This window comes from Drosophila gunungcola (genome assembly GCF_025200985.1).
Source record: "Drosophila gunungcola strain Sukarami chromosome 3L unlocalized genomic scaffold, Dgunungcola_SK_2 000002F, whole genome shotgun sequence".
Lineage (NCBI taxonomy): Eukaryota > Metazoa > Arthropoda > Insecta > Diptera > Drosophilidae > Drosophila > Drosophila gunungcola.
The window spans coordinates 161,120-178,185 of record NW_026453178.1 but is presented as its reverse complement, the minus strand read 5'-3'; the positions used below and the strand labels follow the sequence as shown (position 1 = coordinate 178,185).

The 17,066-nt window shown below is 41.7% G+C and overlaps 3 protein-coding genes across 6 annotated transcripts; all 3 read left to right on the top strand.

Moving 5' to 3' along the window:
- Window positions 1–1,101: 1,101 nt before the first annotated feature.
- LOC128257579 (neurotrophin 1) lies at window positions 1,102–8,489 on the top strand. 4 transcript variants are annotated; one of them, XM_052988646.1, is made up of 7 exons: window positions 1,138–1,438; window positions 3,674–4,186; window positions 4,499–5,415; window positions 5,643–5,774; window positions 6,556–6,702; window positions 6,765–7,344; window positions 7,427–7,999. In XM_052988646.1, the coding sequence occupies exons 2-7, from the start codon at window positions 3,731–3,733 to the stop codon at window positions 7,850–7,852; spliced, it is 2,658 nt and encodes an 885-aa protein (XP_052844606.1). In that variant the 5' UTR covers window positions 1,138–1,438; window positions 3,674–3,730; the 3' UTR covers window positions 7,853–7,999. The 4 variants fall into 4 exon arrangements, with proteins under 4 accessions (XP_052844603.1, XP_052844602.1, XP_052844606.1 ...); XM_052988643.1 differs by having other exon boundaries at window positions 1,102–1,194; window positions 6,765–8,489; XM_052988642.1 differs by having other exon boundaries at window positions 1,135–1,438; window positions 6,765–8,489.
- Window positions 8,490–10,526: 2,037 nt separating this feature from the next.
- LOC128257363 (uncharacterized) lies at window positions 10,527–12,119 on the top strand. The gene has a single exon (XM_052988353.1). It carries the CDS (start codon window positions 10,597–10,599, stop codon window positions 12,049–12,051), a length of 1,455 nt encoding a protein of 484 aa, XP_052844313.1. The 5' UTR covers window positions 10,527–10,596; the 3' UTR covers window positions 12,052–12,119.
- Window positions 12,120–13,698: 1,579 nt separating this feature from the next.
- On the top strand, window positions 13,699–14,982 carry LOC128257398 (uncharacterized). Its single transcript, XM_052988402.1, has 2 exons — window positions 13,699–14,032; window positions 14,576–14,982. The coding sequence occupies exons 1-2, from the start codon at window positions 13,777–13,779 to the stop codon at window positions 14,659–14,661; spliced, it is 342 nt and encodes a 113-aa protein (XP_052844362.1). The 5' UTR covers window positions 13,699–13,776; the 3' UTR covers window positions 14,662–14,982.
- The last annotated feature ends 2,084 nt before the right edge of the window (window positions 14,983–17,066 follow it).

Sequence of the window (17,066 nt, the reverse complement as noted above, 5' to 3'; positions counted from 1 at the left end):
CAAAAGCGAAACGTCAAAAGCACGAAAAGTCGTTAATAGACGCAAGTCAAAATCATCGCACTGTGGGGAGCAAAGTTATAAAAGCAATTAACTTTATCCATGCTTAACATAGTCGATGACTAGGCAAACAATGGGTTTTAATATAAAAAGTTAATTTAAACCTTATGAAGGGCTTACTTTATTTTTACTTTTTAAAAGTTTCATTATTATATAGTATTTTTCGATTTTAATAAAATTAAAATAGGTTATTAAAATAAAAACATTTTCTGCCAAACAGTTTGAAAATCTCTTTTTGAAAATCTTTTTTACTATAATATAATGCTTTTAAAACTGCATTAAATACATTGGCCATCTTGACATCAAAAGCTTTGTAGGTTTATTTATATAAATTATAAAAATAAATTATATATGAAATCAAAACATATTTTAAATTATTGTTGCTTATTAGCGATTTAATTTAATTAAGCAATATAATTCTCAGTTCTGTCCCACTGCTTGGTGGCTGACAAATAGGCGGAGGCGCTAACTATCTGCCCTAAGTTGCCACCGAGGGCAGTTTCTTGAAAAACGAAAGTGCCGCGGCAGTGAAATTAATTTTTTTTCCTCAACTTTGGGGGTTGAACCTCACGGGCGGGCGATACGCCCAATGAAGTGGTCACAGTGTTTTCCGTGGCTAATGATGCCGATGGAAAGCACTTTAAATACACCGTTTTGCATGCTTCCGTTTTTTCGGCAAATTCGCTTCCTGACCCAGTGCTGAAAACAAATGACTTAAGACACGAACTGGGCAAAACTCTAAAATATGGAAAAACGCTTCCGACTTAAATGCTAATAGATTCACATGTGGAATATGCAAATGGGAGCCAGCTAACGGTTCAATGAACCAGCGAACTGCACAAGAAATGCAATTTGACGATGCGCATTTTTAATGCGCAAACACGCAGCAAAGTTGGATTTACTGCAACGGGTCCAGAACGCCAACTGAGCCAAAGTCGCAAAAACCGCAGCAGCCACCGCAACAACAGCAACCACAACAACAATAACAACAACAACAACAACAAAAGCGACAGCAGCAGCGGCGGCAGTTAAAGAAGCAGTAAGCAGCAGTTGAGGCAGCAAATCAGTCTGCGGCGAGTGTTGAAAGCGTTCAGACGTAGCAGGCGGAAGAAAAGCTGGCTCAAAAGCGAAACGAAGGTGAATGCCAAGCCAAGAAGTGTGGCAAAGTAGAAAATCTGTTAATTGAGGCGCGTGTGAAAAGTGTGAAAATCAGCATACTGACTGAAAATCAGACGTAAAAGTGAAAATTATCTGTTTAAAGTGGAGTGGAATGGAAACTTCGGTTCTTGCGCCGCAACAGGAAATAATCAGTGACCAAAACTAAAAGTATAAGAAGAGCGTGGAGGAGAAGAACAGTGGACTGAAGTCGAGCTGATCTCAGGTGATTTCTTGAGCTCAGCCTCGTTTTATAAATTAATCACATAAAAAAGAGCGCAAAGCAGAGAACAAGAAACAAAATCGAAATTGAAATTTTAAAATACCATTTTATAAATGAGTGTGTGTGTGAGTATTTTAGCCAAATATGTGAAATGGAAACAACTTTCTAAATGAAAGAAATAAGAAAAACAACAACAACAACAACCTACAGCGACGACGCACAAAAATTTGAATTCTTTTTATTCTTTACGCCCGAGGAAATTGTGTCAGTCCGAGCTGTTTAAGGTGTGCGTGTGCGTTTGCGTGTGTCTGTTTATTTATATGAGTTGCCGCTTTTCGGTGATCGTCAAGTTTGTGCCTTAAGTCTTTCGTTTAGGGCCCGGCAAATTGGCTTGGATTTTATATGAGTTAAGGGGGCCAACCTATTCGATGAAGATATTGATCCCTGATTGGTCTAACACAGCTCGACAGCTGTGGCTAGTGGTTCAGCGGGTTCGCTTACTAGGTTAGTCGGTTAGCACCTAGTTGCCTCTGAAGCCGCTTAGTCTGCTTAGTAGGATTCTGCGGGAGATTGTCAGTGCGACTTTCTTGCTTTCCGCTGTTTCTTCTCTCATTTGCAGTGCTTTAATTTGTTTTCTTCGTTTGTTTTTTTTTTTCGCTGTTTAGTTTTGTGTTTTGTGTTTTTTTCTTCTTTTTTTTTTTTTTTTTGGACTGGCCCCGTTTCGTCTGTCTGCGCAACGCACGCAAATTACAAGCTAATTAAAGTGGCCAAAGAATTCGCTGAGAGATTGCATGCTGCAGCATCTGCAAATGCAAGCATCAGCCATTTATATTTACTTTCTTGCAATGGCACCCACGCCAAATTGCTGGGTTGCCTGGGAACCGAAATAATGGTCGGTATATATGGGAAACGGCTGCGACTTATTGGCTTAATTTGATTTATCGTACCGCGCCGCTTTCCCAGCCACGTTCGTTAGTTCGTATGTACAATGTACATATATGCAAAGGCCACAAAAAAAAAAAAAAAACCAGAAGCGCCGCCAGCTCCCCCATGGCCTAGGATCCATTAGCGGGATGTGCTGTGCAGGTGTGCGAGATAAATTAAAGACATTGAGCCTAGCCAGCGCCATGACAACGGCAGCATCCTCACGTTCGTGCCGCAAACTGTGAGGCGGCGCATCATTTCATTCAATTATTTGCTTGCCATGCACCCAAAGGCAGCCTGCCAAAAGACGCGAATATCGGCAATCTCTAGCTGGCCCACGTCTGCCATAAGTTTTCATGCTGGCTGGCCTTGGCTGCCTTTTCTAAACTGTCAACTGCCACTGCCGATGCAGCCAAATTTTCACTTTTCATCTGCACAAAAGGTCAGCAGCATCTCCGGCTAGCAAAAAAAAAAAACTTTGATGCAGCTGGTAAGCAAGCATTGCCATTGCCATTGCCTTGGAGCAGTTTTCCTGGCCTGGGTGTTGTTAGCATTCAGATTTGTCAGCTCCTTTGGGTAGCCAACTATATAAATAACAAAGTAAAGAAATAGGGAAAGAAAGACTTTCCTTTGCACTGCACAGCCTGCACATACTGCACACATTTGCATAGATGAGAAGTGAAAACCAAGGAGGGCAGCTCTTTTGGCATAACAAATGTCTTCATTATGATGTTAGGAAGTTAAGGCCCAGTCAAATCAATCACACGACCTTTCTGCCGTATCTTATAACCGCAAAACGGCCCGCTTAGTCGGGAGTCATAACCCTAGTCATAAAAATGTTCAAAAATAACAACAACCGGAGCAGCTTTGGTGCTTCACGCCTTGTTGGGCAGTCAACTGAGATGACAGTCGCGGCAAGATCATGATGATGACGGAGCCAATGGCTGAGTGCGATTACCTAAAGCCGGAGAAGAGACTAGACGAGACGAGACGAGCTGCTGTAATAGCCTGGCCAAGACCACGATGGTTATGACTACTGCTCCACAGTCGTAATAGTCGTAATAATACTCTCATGTTAATGACTCTTGCTTTCGATGGAAAGCCAAAAATAGGGGGTTACGAATTTCTTCAGCAAATTGCAACGCATCTAAGAATAAACTAAACTGTTTTTTGAAAGCGTGCGAGTGTCGCCCGCTTGCAGGCATAAATAAACAATTAACCAGCCGTTATTGTTTCGTTTGTTATTTGGGAAATTAAGACGCCACCAGTGACCGCCCCCTGCATTTAAACTTTCCTTTGCCTTGTCATTTGCAGACGACCGCTGCTGAATCTCTAAAATAAAGCCAAGAAAAAAACAAAGCCAGAGTGAAAATGAAAGCTGGCCGCGCCTTTGGCTGCCTCTTCTGGGCCCTGCTCTATTGTGTGCTCTATTTGGACCTGGTCAGTGGCAATTCCGCCGACGATGAGCTGATGGACTTTGACTTTGCCGACTCCAAAGATGCTGTGCAGGAGGACTGGCAGTTGGACGATCTGGAGGAGGCTCAGCAGGCGGAGCAGGCCGACAAGAAGTTGGAGTCGAATATGCTGGACTTTAGCGTAGATCTAGATGATCCGGAACCGGAGAGACAATTGCCACCCTTCGACTGGCGGGAACGGGTCTTGAGGAACGCCCTGGCCAAGGCCTTGGCGGACGAGGGATTGCGCCAGAAGTTCGTGGAGGTGATGCCCATTCTCAGGGTGCTTTCCTCGCAGCAGCGATTGGCTTTGTCCGCTCTGATCTCGGCTCAAATGAACGCCAAGAAGGGACACGAACTGAAGTTTGAACAGGTGAGTCTTAGGATATTCCATTTTGTATGGACGTATGGAATAATATTTAAATACCTAAATATAACATGTGGGATAATATTAGACATATGAAAACCTATTATGATTTGTTACTGGATCGCTTAAGAACTAGAAATCTAAAAGAAGCTCGACATAAAATAATGGGTTACCAAATGTATAAATTATAAATTCATTTAAAAGATTCTAAAACCATTTTTATATTGTTTCGGCTAATAACTAAAATTGTATAATAAAAGGTTTAAAACTTTTTTAATCTTACGATCATTCCTATTGAATTTTCTTTTTTTTCTGCAGGTTCGCATGATGTTTGGCAATGACAAAAAGCTGCTTCTGCCCATAGTCTTTGACATCGCCAATCTGATAAAGAGTTCCACCCGCAAGTATATTAATCTGGGATCGGAATCGGCATCAGCTGCTCTTTTCCATACGCCCATCAGTCGACGTGAAGATGATTTGACTGCCGAGGAGTCCCAGCAAGACGACCAAGTGGGCACCATTGCCGTTAATGTGGAACCAAAACCAAAGGAGGTTTCTCCTCGAGAAAAACCCTCCGAGTCCCTAGAGGACTTCTTCGATGAGATGGGAGCAGAAGTGCTCGATCCGCAGATGATCAATGAGGCTCTGACAGGCGATCTTCATGGCAACGAAACAAAGGCGGCTAAACCAGAAAACCATGGTCAAAGAGTTCGACGATCGGCAAATGAGTTTGTCCACAAGTTGACTCGATCCGTGCCCGCTTCTGTGTCTGAACAGCAGCTTTTGGGTGGCATTGCTGGGCGTACTATCAAACTGAATACCACTGCATTTCAGCAGGCAATTAGTCAGGAGGTGGAGGAGGAGCAGGTGGCGTCCTCTAGTGATGACCAGGCCTATTTGGCGGTAGAGGATCTTGCTTTTGCCGGTCTGAATGGCACCGAAATCCCTCTAAGTGCCGATGAGAGATTAGATCTGCAGCGAAACAGCGCCGAGGATACAGAGGAACCTCTACCCAGTCCCGAGGAACTCATTGCCGGACCACGTTACCGCCTGGGAAAAAGACCATTGCATGGTCAAAAATCCGGATCACCCATTAAAAGGAAGAGGGTGCAAACATCTGTGAGGGGAAGACATAAAACAGCCGCCAGTTCCCACAAGCCCGTGGTGGCCGCATCTCACAAGAAGTGCGAACGATTCACCAGCAACATGTGCATCCGCACCGACGACTATCCGCTGTAAGATCCCCGTAGCTAGTTGGTGAGCGGTTCCCCCAGGGTCCTGGTTCCGGTCCTTAGTCCTTAGTCCTAGTTTAATCCGAATTTTAGCCCTAATAAACTGTAATTTATAAAACTCACTGGCCCAACGTTCCCTTGCACTTATATGCTTAGTTACTGGTTTTGGTTAGCGTTGCCATGCAAAACAAAAGCAGTTGGAAACTGTATCTTTTATCTTAAACTCCCAGCGAACAGATCATGGGCAGCATTCGAAGACACAAGAATGCCATGTCCGCTCTTTTGGCCGAGTTCTACGACAAGCCCAACAATAATCTGGAGTTTGGCGACGAATTCGATGACTTCAGCCTGAGCAAAAAGAGGTGAGTTAAAAGAAAGGCAGGTATAAATGGGTTTGAGGTGTGGCTTCGGGGGCAATTTAAAAGCTAAACTTTCTGTTTAGCAGAATTTATTGATGGAAATTAAAGTGAAATTTTTGTGATGTTTTAGTAGGGCCCACTTCGAAAAACTATAATATTTTCGAAATGTGATCCAGATTTTAGGGTGTGTTTTTTTATTTATCAAATAAAAATCAATGTTAAGACTTTAAAGTCATTTTCTACAGTCATAAAAATTTGAGTAGTTAAACATTAATATCTGACTATTGAATTCAAAATCTTATATTCATTATAAAAATTATATATTTATTATAATTCCCATTTTATCTAAGTAAAATATGGTTAAAGTCTTATTATTTTTATTATATATTAAAATCAGTTCCGGAAATAGTCAATTATTTGAGAATCGACTCTTTTTCATAATTAAAACAATGCGAGAAATATTTATTTTAATCAGTACAAATTGTTTTGATTTACTACGTTTATTTTTAACCAGTGTAGTAATAAGATTTCTCCACAAAATATTTGGAGCTTTGTTCTAACGTTTACCATTCTGTCAAAATGAGTATAGTATTAAATGGTTTATTACTTTTTACTTATATTATAAAACTCTTGCTTTTTGATCTAAATATATAAAGATTTAATTATTTCAATTAAATCATTATATACTCAATGAAATAATTTACAGCGGATCTTAATTCTTTAACATGCTTATGAGCGTTGTTAACTTAGCTATATTTTAAATTTATCTTGATTTCGATTGCAGGCGTGAGGATGAAGGCAGTGCAGGTGGGATGTGCCAGAGCGTGGTGCGTTATGCCCGACCCCAGAAGGCCAAGTCCGCTTCGGGAGAGTGGAAATACATAGTGAACACCGGCCAGCACACGCAGACCTTGCGACTGGAGAAGTGCAGGTGGGTGTTAATGATTTTTCACCTGGGAAAACCCCATTAACTTGTTAACTTCACATCCGCAGCAATCCCGGCGAGAGCTGTTCCTACCTGGCGCAGACCTATCGCTCCCACTGTTCGCAGGTGTACAACTACCACCGATTGCTCAGTTGGGACAAGGTTCGTGGTCTTCATGTGGACATATTCAAGGTGCCCACTTGCTGCTCCTGCCAGGTGGATGGCTATCGGCAGCAGTTTCCACCACTCTCCTCCATTCAGGCCAAGGATTATTCACCCTTGGGCAATATGAATGTCAATCAGAATGGTTACAGTACGATCAACGAAGAGGATCTTGATTATGCCGATGAGAGTGAGGAGGACGAACTAGGTCTGCGTTATCCCTCGTTCAACCATCGGGAAACCAACGAGCTGTACTCCAGCAGCAACAAGGTGCGAGTGAAGTTGCCTGGCTTGAGTACCAGTGTGGGTCCCTACCTGAGTCCCCCGGATGATGACGATGATCGCTATGGCGACGGCGGATTTAAGGTCTCCAGTTCCGGCTCCAAGAAGTATTACACACAGACGAGCCGCCGGCGACCGCAGCAGCAGTCGGAGGCGCGTCTGGACTTGGATTTGGCGCCAAGTGAGACGCATACGGACCAAGAGGTAAACCTATTCGCTGCTGGCCCCGCAGAGAAGCCGCGTGTCCCGCTCAATCGCAAGCGTATTTATGCCTCCACCCACACAGCACCCCCCACATACGCAACCGCATCCGCAACATCGTCCGCAGGAGAAGGAGCTGCTGCCGTCCGCCTACGATTTCCACAGACCACAAGTAGTCTACCAGGCCGAACGGGAACAGCTGCCCTTGGCCCGGAATTCGGCGGTTTCAGTGGTGCCCTCTCCGGCGGTGCCCCTGCCCCTGCCCCTGCCGCCCATGCCCATCAAGCAGGTGGTGCAACAGCATCCCCAACAGCGGCAACACTTCCAACCGGCTACCACCGGCAGCAAGGTGGCAAGTCGCGACCCCGCTTCTATGCACCACCGCTCACAGCTGCCACGCCCACGACCCACACAGTGGCTGCCGGCTCAGCGCCGTCACTTTCGACCGAGCGCACCACCGATCAGTCGACGGCACTACCACAGCCACCATCGAAGGCCAACTATCCAGTGAGCTCCATCTTCCCCAGCGGCGGCGCAAATGGCGAGGTTTCGGGCAAGCGGATCAACTATAACTACCATCCCATCATTGATTTCTTCGAGAAGAAGAGTTCTACAGTTAAACCTCTGGCCGAGGAGTCCCACACAGTGGAGCAACGTATATACCCGCAGAATACCCCCACATCGCAACAGAAAAACATGGGCATGGGCATGGGCATGGAGAGCATCGCTGGAGTGTACCAACATCCCATACCGGTGCCCAAAACTCACGAGCGGCGCATGGGTTTCAGGGCAAATGGTGGTGCAGGTGGTGCTGTGGGTGGTAGTTTGGCCGGCGGTTTTGCCAGCGATAACGCCTGGCTGCCCATGGTTGCGGAGTAGCTTAAGCTTAAGTCGCATGATTCCATCAACCTCAAATTCCCGCAATCTAACGTATTAACGCCGATGCCCTAGCTTGTAGTCTCTGCCCTTCTCGCCAGGAGCTTAATCTTGTAGTTTGTCCAAATGGCTCCTAATCTCAAGCCCCCCACATCCCATTCCCAATCCACTCTAATGTTTAACCAACTATGTTTATTTATTTATTTATTTTGTAGTGTGTAGCGAAAAAATAAGAGATGAATTGGTCAAGACATTGGTTGACTTGTCGCCAGAGTCTTAGCAATAAATATAATTTATTAAAATCATATTTTGTTTTTTAATTTGGTTTTAGTGGGTTATACAATTCAAAAGGAATGTAGCTATCTGGGCTCAATAGCGTTTACATTTTGCACTCACTGTGCTGCTGTTAACTACCACTGTTATAGGCAAAGAAACAATTTAAAGCATCTTTTAGGCGCTTTTTTAAAATGTTGACTAATGTTAACTCAAAACGCATGCGCAACCGATTTGCCATTAAAAGAGCTGTTAAATTTGATTGATAATATAAGCTGCGTTGTTTAAAAAACTCAATAACAACTAATTACATTAATTATTTGTATGTATGTGTGGTTTCCTTTAATTTATATAGGCCATCAATTTTAAAATTTTTCTTTGCAACTATTTCCAAAACTTTCAACATTACATTTTGTTACCAGTTTTGATGATTTATTTACTAATTGGTTTTTATTTAACAAGATTATACATTTGAAGTTTATTTTTATTAAAGCAGGTTTTAGTTTTATTATGAAACCGCTTTGAAAACATTGAGTAAAAATTTTACTGCCAGTTTTAGTTTAATGTTCTAATTAAACTGAGCTTTCGAGATAATAACACTCAATAACAAATAATTACATTAATTATTTGTATGTATGTGTGGTTTCCTTTAATTTATATAGGCCATCAATTTTAAAATTTTTCTTTGCAACTATTTCCAAAACTTTCAACATTACATTTTATTACCAGTTTTGATGATTTATTTACTAATTGGTTTTTATTTAACAAGATTATACATTTGAAGTTTATTTTCATTAAAGCAGGTTTTAATTTTATTATTAAACAGATTTGAAAACATTGAGCAAAAATTTTACTGCCAGTTTTAGTTTAATGTTCTAATTAAACTTAGATTTCAAGATAATAACACTCCATAAGCTAGCATTATTTATGCCATTAATGCTTTTAATCATAAGAGTTTTATTCCATTTCCTAGTTTCCAATAAAAACCTATTATTTTAAAAGAGCTCATGAACTAAATATTTCTTACTAATAAGTATTCAATTTATTTTGTTTCAAATAAAACGAGCTCTGAAAGAAAGAACATTTCATTCTTTATCTTTATTCGGCTACATATGCTATTAATCAAAGAAGAATTTTTTCCCATTTTATTCATAAAAAGTTAATGATAAACTAATTATTCCTATTAAATTTATTTTGTTTTAATTAAATTAAGCTCTAAAAGAAGTAGCATTCCATGATCCAGCTTTATTTGGCAAGTTATGCTTTTATCCTATAAAACCAAAGAATTTGGCCCCCATTCCTGATCAACAATCAAAACATTTGACTTATAAAGAATTCATGAATAAATTTATTATTCCTATTAAATATTCCCACCGCTGCATACCCAAGTAGCTTATAAATCATAGCCATGTAAAGATCCCATTGTTCCCAAAATATTTAAGACACGCAAATTAAATGGCCAGTGCATAAATTATTTCACCGTTCGGTTTGCCTTTCGCCCAAATGACACAAATACATATCGGTATCAGTGGCTCTGGCTCTGGCGAAGTTCAAGTTGAGGGTCAAGCGGCGGGCGCTAATGAGATTCGAGACCGCGAAAATAAAAACACTTACCCACACGATCGAAAACTGAATTGGAAACTAGTTTCTGCAGAGGAGCCAGAAAGTTGCAATGCTGTGGTGGTGTGTGGTGCGCGTATGCAAAGTGGGTTTCTAAAGCGAAACGCGGCTTAAAGCTGCGACGTTGACCAGTTATAACACTGGACGTTGAACGCTGCAATCTGCAACCTGCAACTGGCAACCAGCAACCAGCAACGTCACTTGGCTGCCCAGTTTCGCTTTCATTTGCTGCCGAAGCAAACAAACGAGCGATGACGACGCCGATGACGATTCCAAAGACATCTATCTCGTCACGAAAGAAATAAAGAAAGCAAGAAAGGCTCGCGGCGATCAAACTGGAAAATGGGGAAAAACGTCGAGGAAATTTTATAAAGGCCCAATGATAGCACACTTGCTGCACAGTTGTCGGTCGGCCGTCGAACGCGAAAGTGAAAAGTTGCATTTCTCCGACCTTGGGAGCGATAGTGAGCGATAGTAAAAGTGGCAATGGCAGTGCTCAGGATTTGCGGGCTACTCCTCCTGTACTCGCAACTAAGTCAGGCGATCAAAGTGGATAGTCTGGGGAGGGATGGAGCTCCTACTAGTAGTTCTCCAAGTCCCCCAGTTTATAGAGTATCTAAGCCCGAGCCCAAGCAGCCCGAAAATCGAGTGCCCCCACATCTGCAGGACATTCGTCCTGGCTATGTGGACGACGATGCCGGGGATGTGATCAGGATCATTGAGCCACCTCAGCATTTCCAGCAGCTAAAGCGCCTGCGGCAAAGGCAACCCGCCAATTCACCTGTCGTCTGGGAACAACCCAGAAAACTGTCCTCTAACAGGGCTAAAATCATACCCCAAAGAGACCTGCTCACCCAGGAAACTCAAGTTCAGAATGCCCCCAATCAGCTGCAAATTCCCGTGGAAATCCTTGCTTCTGTGCGTAAAACAGAGCGTTTGTTGCAGCGTCACAGACACAAGTTGCCATTGGTGAGACAACGTCATGTTCAGCGACAAAGTCACACGTTGATAACACAAAAAACGCTGGAGCAGCAGATCTACCATCGTGGCCAACAGCAAAGGCTAAGAGCGGTGCTAAGTCGCAATCAGGAGCACAAGAGAAGCAAAAGAAATAGGAGGGCAATTCCGGAGAAGAAAAGGGAAATGTATGATGTGGAAAAGGGTTTGAAACTGGTGGCTCACATTGGGGATTTGCTGAAAAATGCCACACAATATTTGCCCGACGAGGGTGAAACCACCAATGAGGTAAAGAGGTCACCAATCTGCAGCAATGCCACCAACTGCGACAATCGGCGACGTCGCCAAAGACTTTTCAAACAGCGAGTCAAGTCAGCAGAGCGGGAAAAATTGAAGGAGAGGCGGCGCCACTTCCGCAACGAGGCATTAGCCTCCACAGAGGCGACAATAACAACTACCACTGGCAAATCGGTGTTTTCAAGTGCCAATTCAATTGCGGAAACTTCCGCAACTCCGCTGGCCAGTCGCCTGCTCAATTCACGCAAATCCAAATCCACATCCGAATCCGAATCCAAATCACCAAGTAACAACCGCAACTTGGGCCGCAGCGATGACTCCATAGTCTATGCGGATGTAATGACGAATATACGCAATTTGTGGCAGGAGCACGATCTGTTGGCGGGTCCCAAGTTTATTGGCCCCAGCGAGGTGGCCAACAACACGGATTATCGCGCCTTGGACGTGTATCTCAAGGAGCTGGATGACTTGGCCAAAAAGCTGCCCACTGTGGCCCCCATAACTGGCCTGAATCAAGAGGAATTGCAGAGGGCCACTCCCACGCCCAGTTGGTATCTGATTAACTCAGAGGGCGGGATCTACGAGACCCGACTGGACAGTCAAACGAAGCCTTCCTCAACGCTTTTCCATCGATTTCCCGATATGCCCAGCCAAAATCAGAGTGTGTCCACATTGGACTACGAGTAAATCGTGCTCTTCGCGTGCTTAACTAGTTGTTATTTATTTATTTACAAAGAATAAAGTATTATTACAGAATCAGACAGAAAATTGAAAGTGTTTAAATTGCATTTTATGTGTTAATATTATACCTATAACTTCTTAATTTTTTTTGGCCATATTATAAAGGTAAATTTTCACTTTTTTAGGAAACCTAGTTAAAATCTTATTTCTGTTAATATTTTAAATATTTTAATAGGCAATTTTTAAAATAGGCTTTAAATTTGTATGGGTTTTTAGTTATAATTTAATTTTACAGAATGCTTTTGAGTGTAAATTGTTGCGTTTTTTAGGAAAGCTAGTTTAAATCTCATTTCTGATAATATTTTTATGAGCTATTTTAAAACTGAGTTTCTGCTTTTCATGTGTTTTGTTTCTTATTCTTAAGGAAAGCTAATTCCAATATTATTTCTGTTACTATTAATATGCTTAAAGTTTTCATTTGCATTTCTAAGCTCGCATTTTCTAAATTTTTTATTAAATTCTCGTACATATTTTCATTCCACGAACTTTGTAATTATTTACAAATAATAAGATACTAGCCCTGGAACTCTTCACCTCACCTCTTTCAATGCCACTTCTCTGGGGGGATTCTTGATGGGCAACCAAGCATTTAACTTGGCTAATTACAACAGCTCCCAACTCAAGTCACAAGTTCTTGGCTAATGCGGCAATTTAGATAAGCCCAAACTGGCAATTAGCCCCGAGTTTCAGCTTCAGCTTCAACTTCGGCTGGCAAACGTGCGAAACGCATTGTCCCAAGCCCTGACCCCGCCTAACATGCAAAGTTGTGAGAAGATTTTCGGCAATTAACTGGAGGTGCGGGTAACTCAGATGAAGCGGAAGAAAATACAGGTGACCTCTATTACAGGGAAATTAGATCTCACAGATCTCTCGCATCTCTCATCCAGATGATACTAGTTTGTTCTCTCAGTTAGCTAGTTTTGTGGGGCTTCCATACCTGTATTCTTGAAACATTTTCATTTCCACATTCGTTTTTTGGCTACTAAACCTAGTCTGACGTTTTTTGGGCGGTATTTTTTTTTATGGGATTAGAATGTTGTCCAGCCACTTTGTCAAAGAATTATTTAATTTATAGAGCGTGTGTTGGCTTTTTATGATTATTATTTTTGTGTGTTGGCGGGGCGAGAGATAAATTAGAGTGGAACGATATCGTAGAGTAAAAAAATCGGTCCACATTATGTAAGCAAATGGATTCCTGGCCTTTATCGAAATGAAGAGGGGCACTGCCCATTGCGACATTGACCCCACTGATCACAGACGAAGTGGGCGGAGTGGGCGGTGGGTGGCAAGCGAAAAACAAGCAAACATAAGTTGGCCCAAAGCAATGTAATTAGCAGTCGGTCATGCAAGAAATAGAAGCCGAAGCCTCCCTCCCTTGGCCAATTCACTGATGTTTCGTTTCGGTGGGGTTTTCTTTCGGATTGTTAGAAGCACACGCAGCTGGAGTCGCCCAAATTGGAGGGGGAAAAGCGTTTTTCGCTTAGACAATTGTTTTGTCGCTGCGCATTGATGGCAATGGCTGGCGTTGCAAGAATCGCTATTGGCCATTATAAAAGCCCGCTGCACGATCCCAGAGTCAGTCAGTCAGTTGTTGTAAGCCCCGAGTGGCAATTCCCAACTCTTTGCAAGCCCAAAGGAAATCCGCAAAAGTACACGCAAGTACTCGCCAAGATGTTCCAAGCCAAATCCGTTTGCCTCCTGCTCGCCCTCTGCCTCTTGGCCTTTATTTTGTCCGGATCTGAGGCCCTGCCACGCCCACAGGAGGGTCGAGAGGAGGGCGGCGACCAGGAGGCCAACGTGGAGGCCGAGGAGAAGGATCTGGAAGGAGCTGCCTCCTTTGGATATGGATACTACTCATCGCCCTACCTGGGGGGCTACTACGGCGGCGGATATTGGCCGCATTACAGCGGTAGCTACTACGGAATTGGTAAGATAAGTGGGTTATTAAGAAATTGGTACGATAAGTTGGAAAAATAAAGAGTGGAAACACATCCTACTTCGATAGTTTTTGGTGTTAAATAGTAGATAGATTCACTTCTTAAATTTTAAAGTCCGCATTACAGCCGTAGCCACACTTAATTGGGAAGACAAGTTTACAAAGAGTGGGAACACATCCTGCATGGATAATGTCTGGTGTTTAATAATTGAAAGAATAATTGATTTTAAAATACTTTTTTAATAGCTATCTATGAGTAACTGGGTAAATATACATTTCGTTGATTCAGGTCCTTTTAATTCCGATGTTTTATTACATTATTTTTACGCAGAAAGTTTGTGTGTTTTATATGTATATTAAGCATAGAAATAAGGTAAAATACCTGTTTATATTTTGTTGTAGAATGATTACTTTCAAACCAAGTTAAATACTTTGTTTGGTAAAATAGTAGCATTTAAAATTTGTTGAACTTTAAGAAAGAATTAATCTAAAACTTAATAAAATACTATAAATATTTTTTAAATCCATCCCTAGGCTATCCCTACTATGCAGGCTACGGTGGTTACGGTGGCTACTACGGACACCATGGACACCATGGACACTATGGACACTACTTCTGATAAGGAATCTTAGCCCTAACACAAAAAAACAAAAACTTTTCCAGCCTCAGTAGAATTGCATAAGCACTAGACATCTGCCAGCACTAGCTCGTTTAGAAAGAAATAAGTAGCGAAATAGAAGCCGACAAAGATAGCATTAATAGCAATAGCCAGCACTAGCCTCAATTGCCAGACGATGCGTTCTTGACCGAATGGCAAACAGATTAACTGCACTGCCCCCTTTGTGCGAGGATAATTGCTTCAATTAAGCAGAAAATCACAAAAAAAGAGTACAACAAACTAAATATTACATAAATAAATGTTATACTTTGTACAAATTAATGCCTGCGTGTTTGATGGCTACCGTTGATTGTTTTAATTTTACTCTTAGCTCGGCTTGCTCGTTATTTTATGCCATCGTAAAAAAGTTTAGACACGTCAATCACATGGAAGCGCCCACCTAATTTGCAATTCAAATGGAGCCAACCAAACATTGGCTTTATATCGCTGGCCTAATCTAATTAATAGGGGTTTTATTTCAGAAGCAAATTAACTGTACAAATTGGCAAGAACTGAAGCAAAGTTCAGCCATAAATGGCCAGCAATAAACGGCAGAAAAGTACGAGTATGCGCCGGATATTTGACTCCTGTTGTTCCACACCGCGTATGCGTTATTTATGAGTGGAATACCATAAATCGCATAAATCGCATCAGACGAGCGAGCATTGTGTGTAAGCCAAGTGTCTCGGATTCTCAAAACAAACCCGCTTTAAGACAATTTGTCTTGATCGGATTTTGACAGGCAACAATCGGATATTGGAAGTCGCCAGACATCAAGACATCAAGACATTAGACTGAAAGGTCACGGAAGTGACGGACAATGGACATCGAAAATTAACGGCGGCGCTGGTGCGACAATAATCGTTCGATTTCACAGAGGAACCTTTGAATAAATTTAGTCACTGATCTAAGGCCAATCGGTAGCCGAGAAACGAAATTCTCCAATTGACCTCTGCATTGACACTTTTCTTCTTGGCTTACAAACGTCAACATCAAGAACGTTTCATCGATCTTCGGTTCATATTCAAAATTCGATGGCCAGACAATAATAGCGTTAAATTGGTTATTAAAAGATCGTTTAGCATTTCATTGTTGATCTGAAGCGTGACTAAGCTCGAAATATTGCTTAAATATGATTATTATTTATTCATCAATCCGAAATGACTCACTTAAAGATATCTTTAGGAAATCTTGCCAAAATAGACGCAAAACTTGTTTTAATTAGACTTGGGAGAATTTTGTCTGGTCGCTTTGCTCTTGTGGCTAAATTAAATAAATTAAGTCAGCTGACGCTAACACCGACATTCATTGCACTTTCTCACAGTCACGGAGTTTTGCCCACTGGAATCTCTAGATCATTTCGTTTTCTATGTGAATAAATCACTAAGCAATAGAGCAAAAAAATATCAGCTAATTGATTGTTTGTTTTAGTTGATCTTACCCAAAGCTCTTTGCGTTTGTTGCTTTTTTTCCCTATTTATAACTTTCATTAGCCGAAAACCAAGATATTTAAATTCATTGAAAATTCGCTCCATTGTTAAATAGAAAAACCATTGGAATTTATCCATGGTCTTCTTTGTTGTTTTTTTTTTCAGCTGAGTTATTGTATCTTGCTTGATATTTAATTTGGGCAGCGGACACTCGAGTTCAAGTGCACTTAATGAGAGAAGTAGAGCACAGTGTTTCGTGTTTTAAAAAACTTGGCCACATTTGTAAATAAATCCTATTGAGGGTAATAAAACTTTATCTTATAAGGTGATTCATAAATAAATAACTTTGATATAGAAATAAGGATTAAGCTTGAACATAGTTAGCAGTAAGTATAACTTTTGTTTTCCAACCTTAAGATACCTTTATTTTATTTTTGCCCCACTGTTCAATCAGCATATTTATTTGTGATTACAAAAAAAAAATGATATAGTAATTTGATTGGTGACCGAGTGTTTGCTTGTTCAGCCATGCGTGGGTCGCTTTATATCTCAATTTGATGCTAAGGCGATCATCATTAGCGGACTATGTGGAGACTGCATTCACAATGCAGTCAGCACTTGATACGATAATAATTTCAGTACAGTAAATTATCAATCTATATGCCGATGGCATTAATTCCCTGTATCCGTCAGCAAGAGGGCTTAAAGGTGTCGCAATCTGGCTTCAGCAAGCAGCAGGCGCTTTGAGAAGTTCCTGCTGCGACAGGTTCGTGTCTTAAGTCTTTCGTCTTTCGTGGAATTAACATGTCAAGCACGTATTATTTCAGGTTGAACAACAATTCCCATCCGCAATGTTGTGGCAGTCCCGGGTAAAGGCAGTCCATTCTTCCTTGCCACCAAGGTCGCTGCGGCTTAAACGCACTTGAACCCTTAATG

Bases quoted from the DNA above. Each gene is read 5' to 3' on its own strand.
- LOC128257398 (XM_052988402.1), top strand. From the start codon at position 13,777: ATGTTCCAAGCCAAATCCGTTTGCCTCCTGCTCGCCCTCTGCCTCTTG. The intron at 14,033-14,575 runs GTAAGATAAGTG...ATCCATCCCTAG, and splicing joins CGGTAGCTACTACGGAATTG to GCTATCCCTACTATGCAGGC.
- LOC128257579 (XM_052988643.1), top strand. From the start codon at position 3,731: ATGAAAGCTGGCCGCGCCTTTGGCTGCCTCTTCTGGGCCCTGCTCTAT. The intron at 4,187-4,498 runs GTGAGTCTTAGG...TTTTTTCTGCAG, and splicing joins ACGAACTGAAGTTTGAACAG to GTTCGCATGATGTTTGGCAA. The intron at 5,775-6,555 runs GTGAGTTAAAAG...TTTCGATTGCAG, and splicing joins TTCAGCCTGAGCAAAAAGAG to GCGTGAGGATGAAGGCAGTG.
- LOC128257363 (XM_052988353.1), top strand. From the start codon at position 10,597: ATGGCAGTGCTCAGGATTTGCGGGCTACTCCTCCTGTACTCGCAACTA.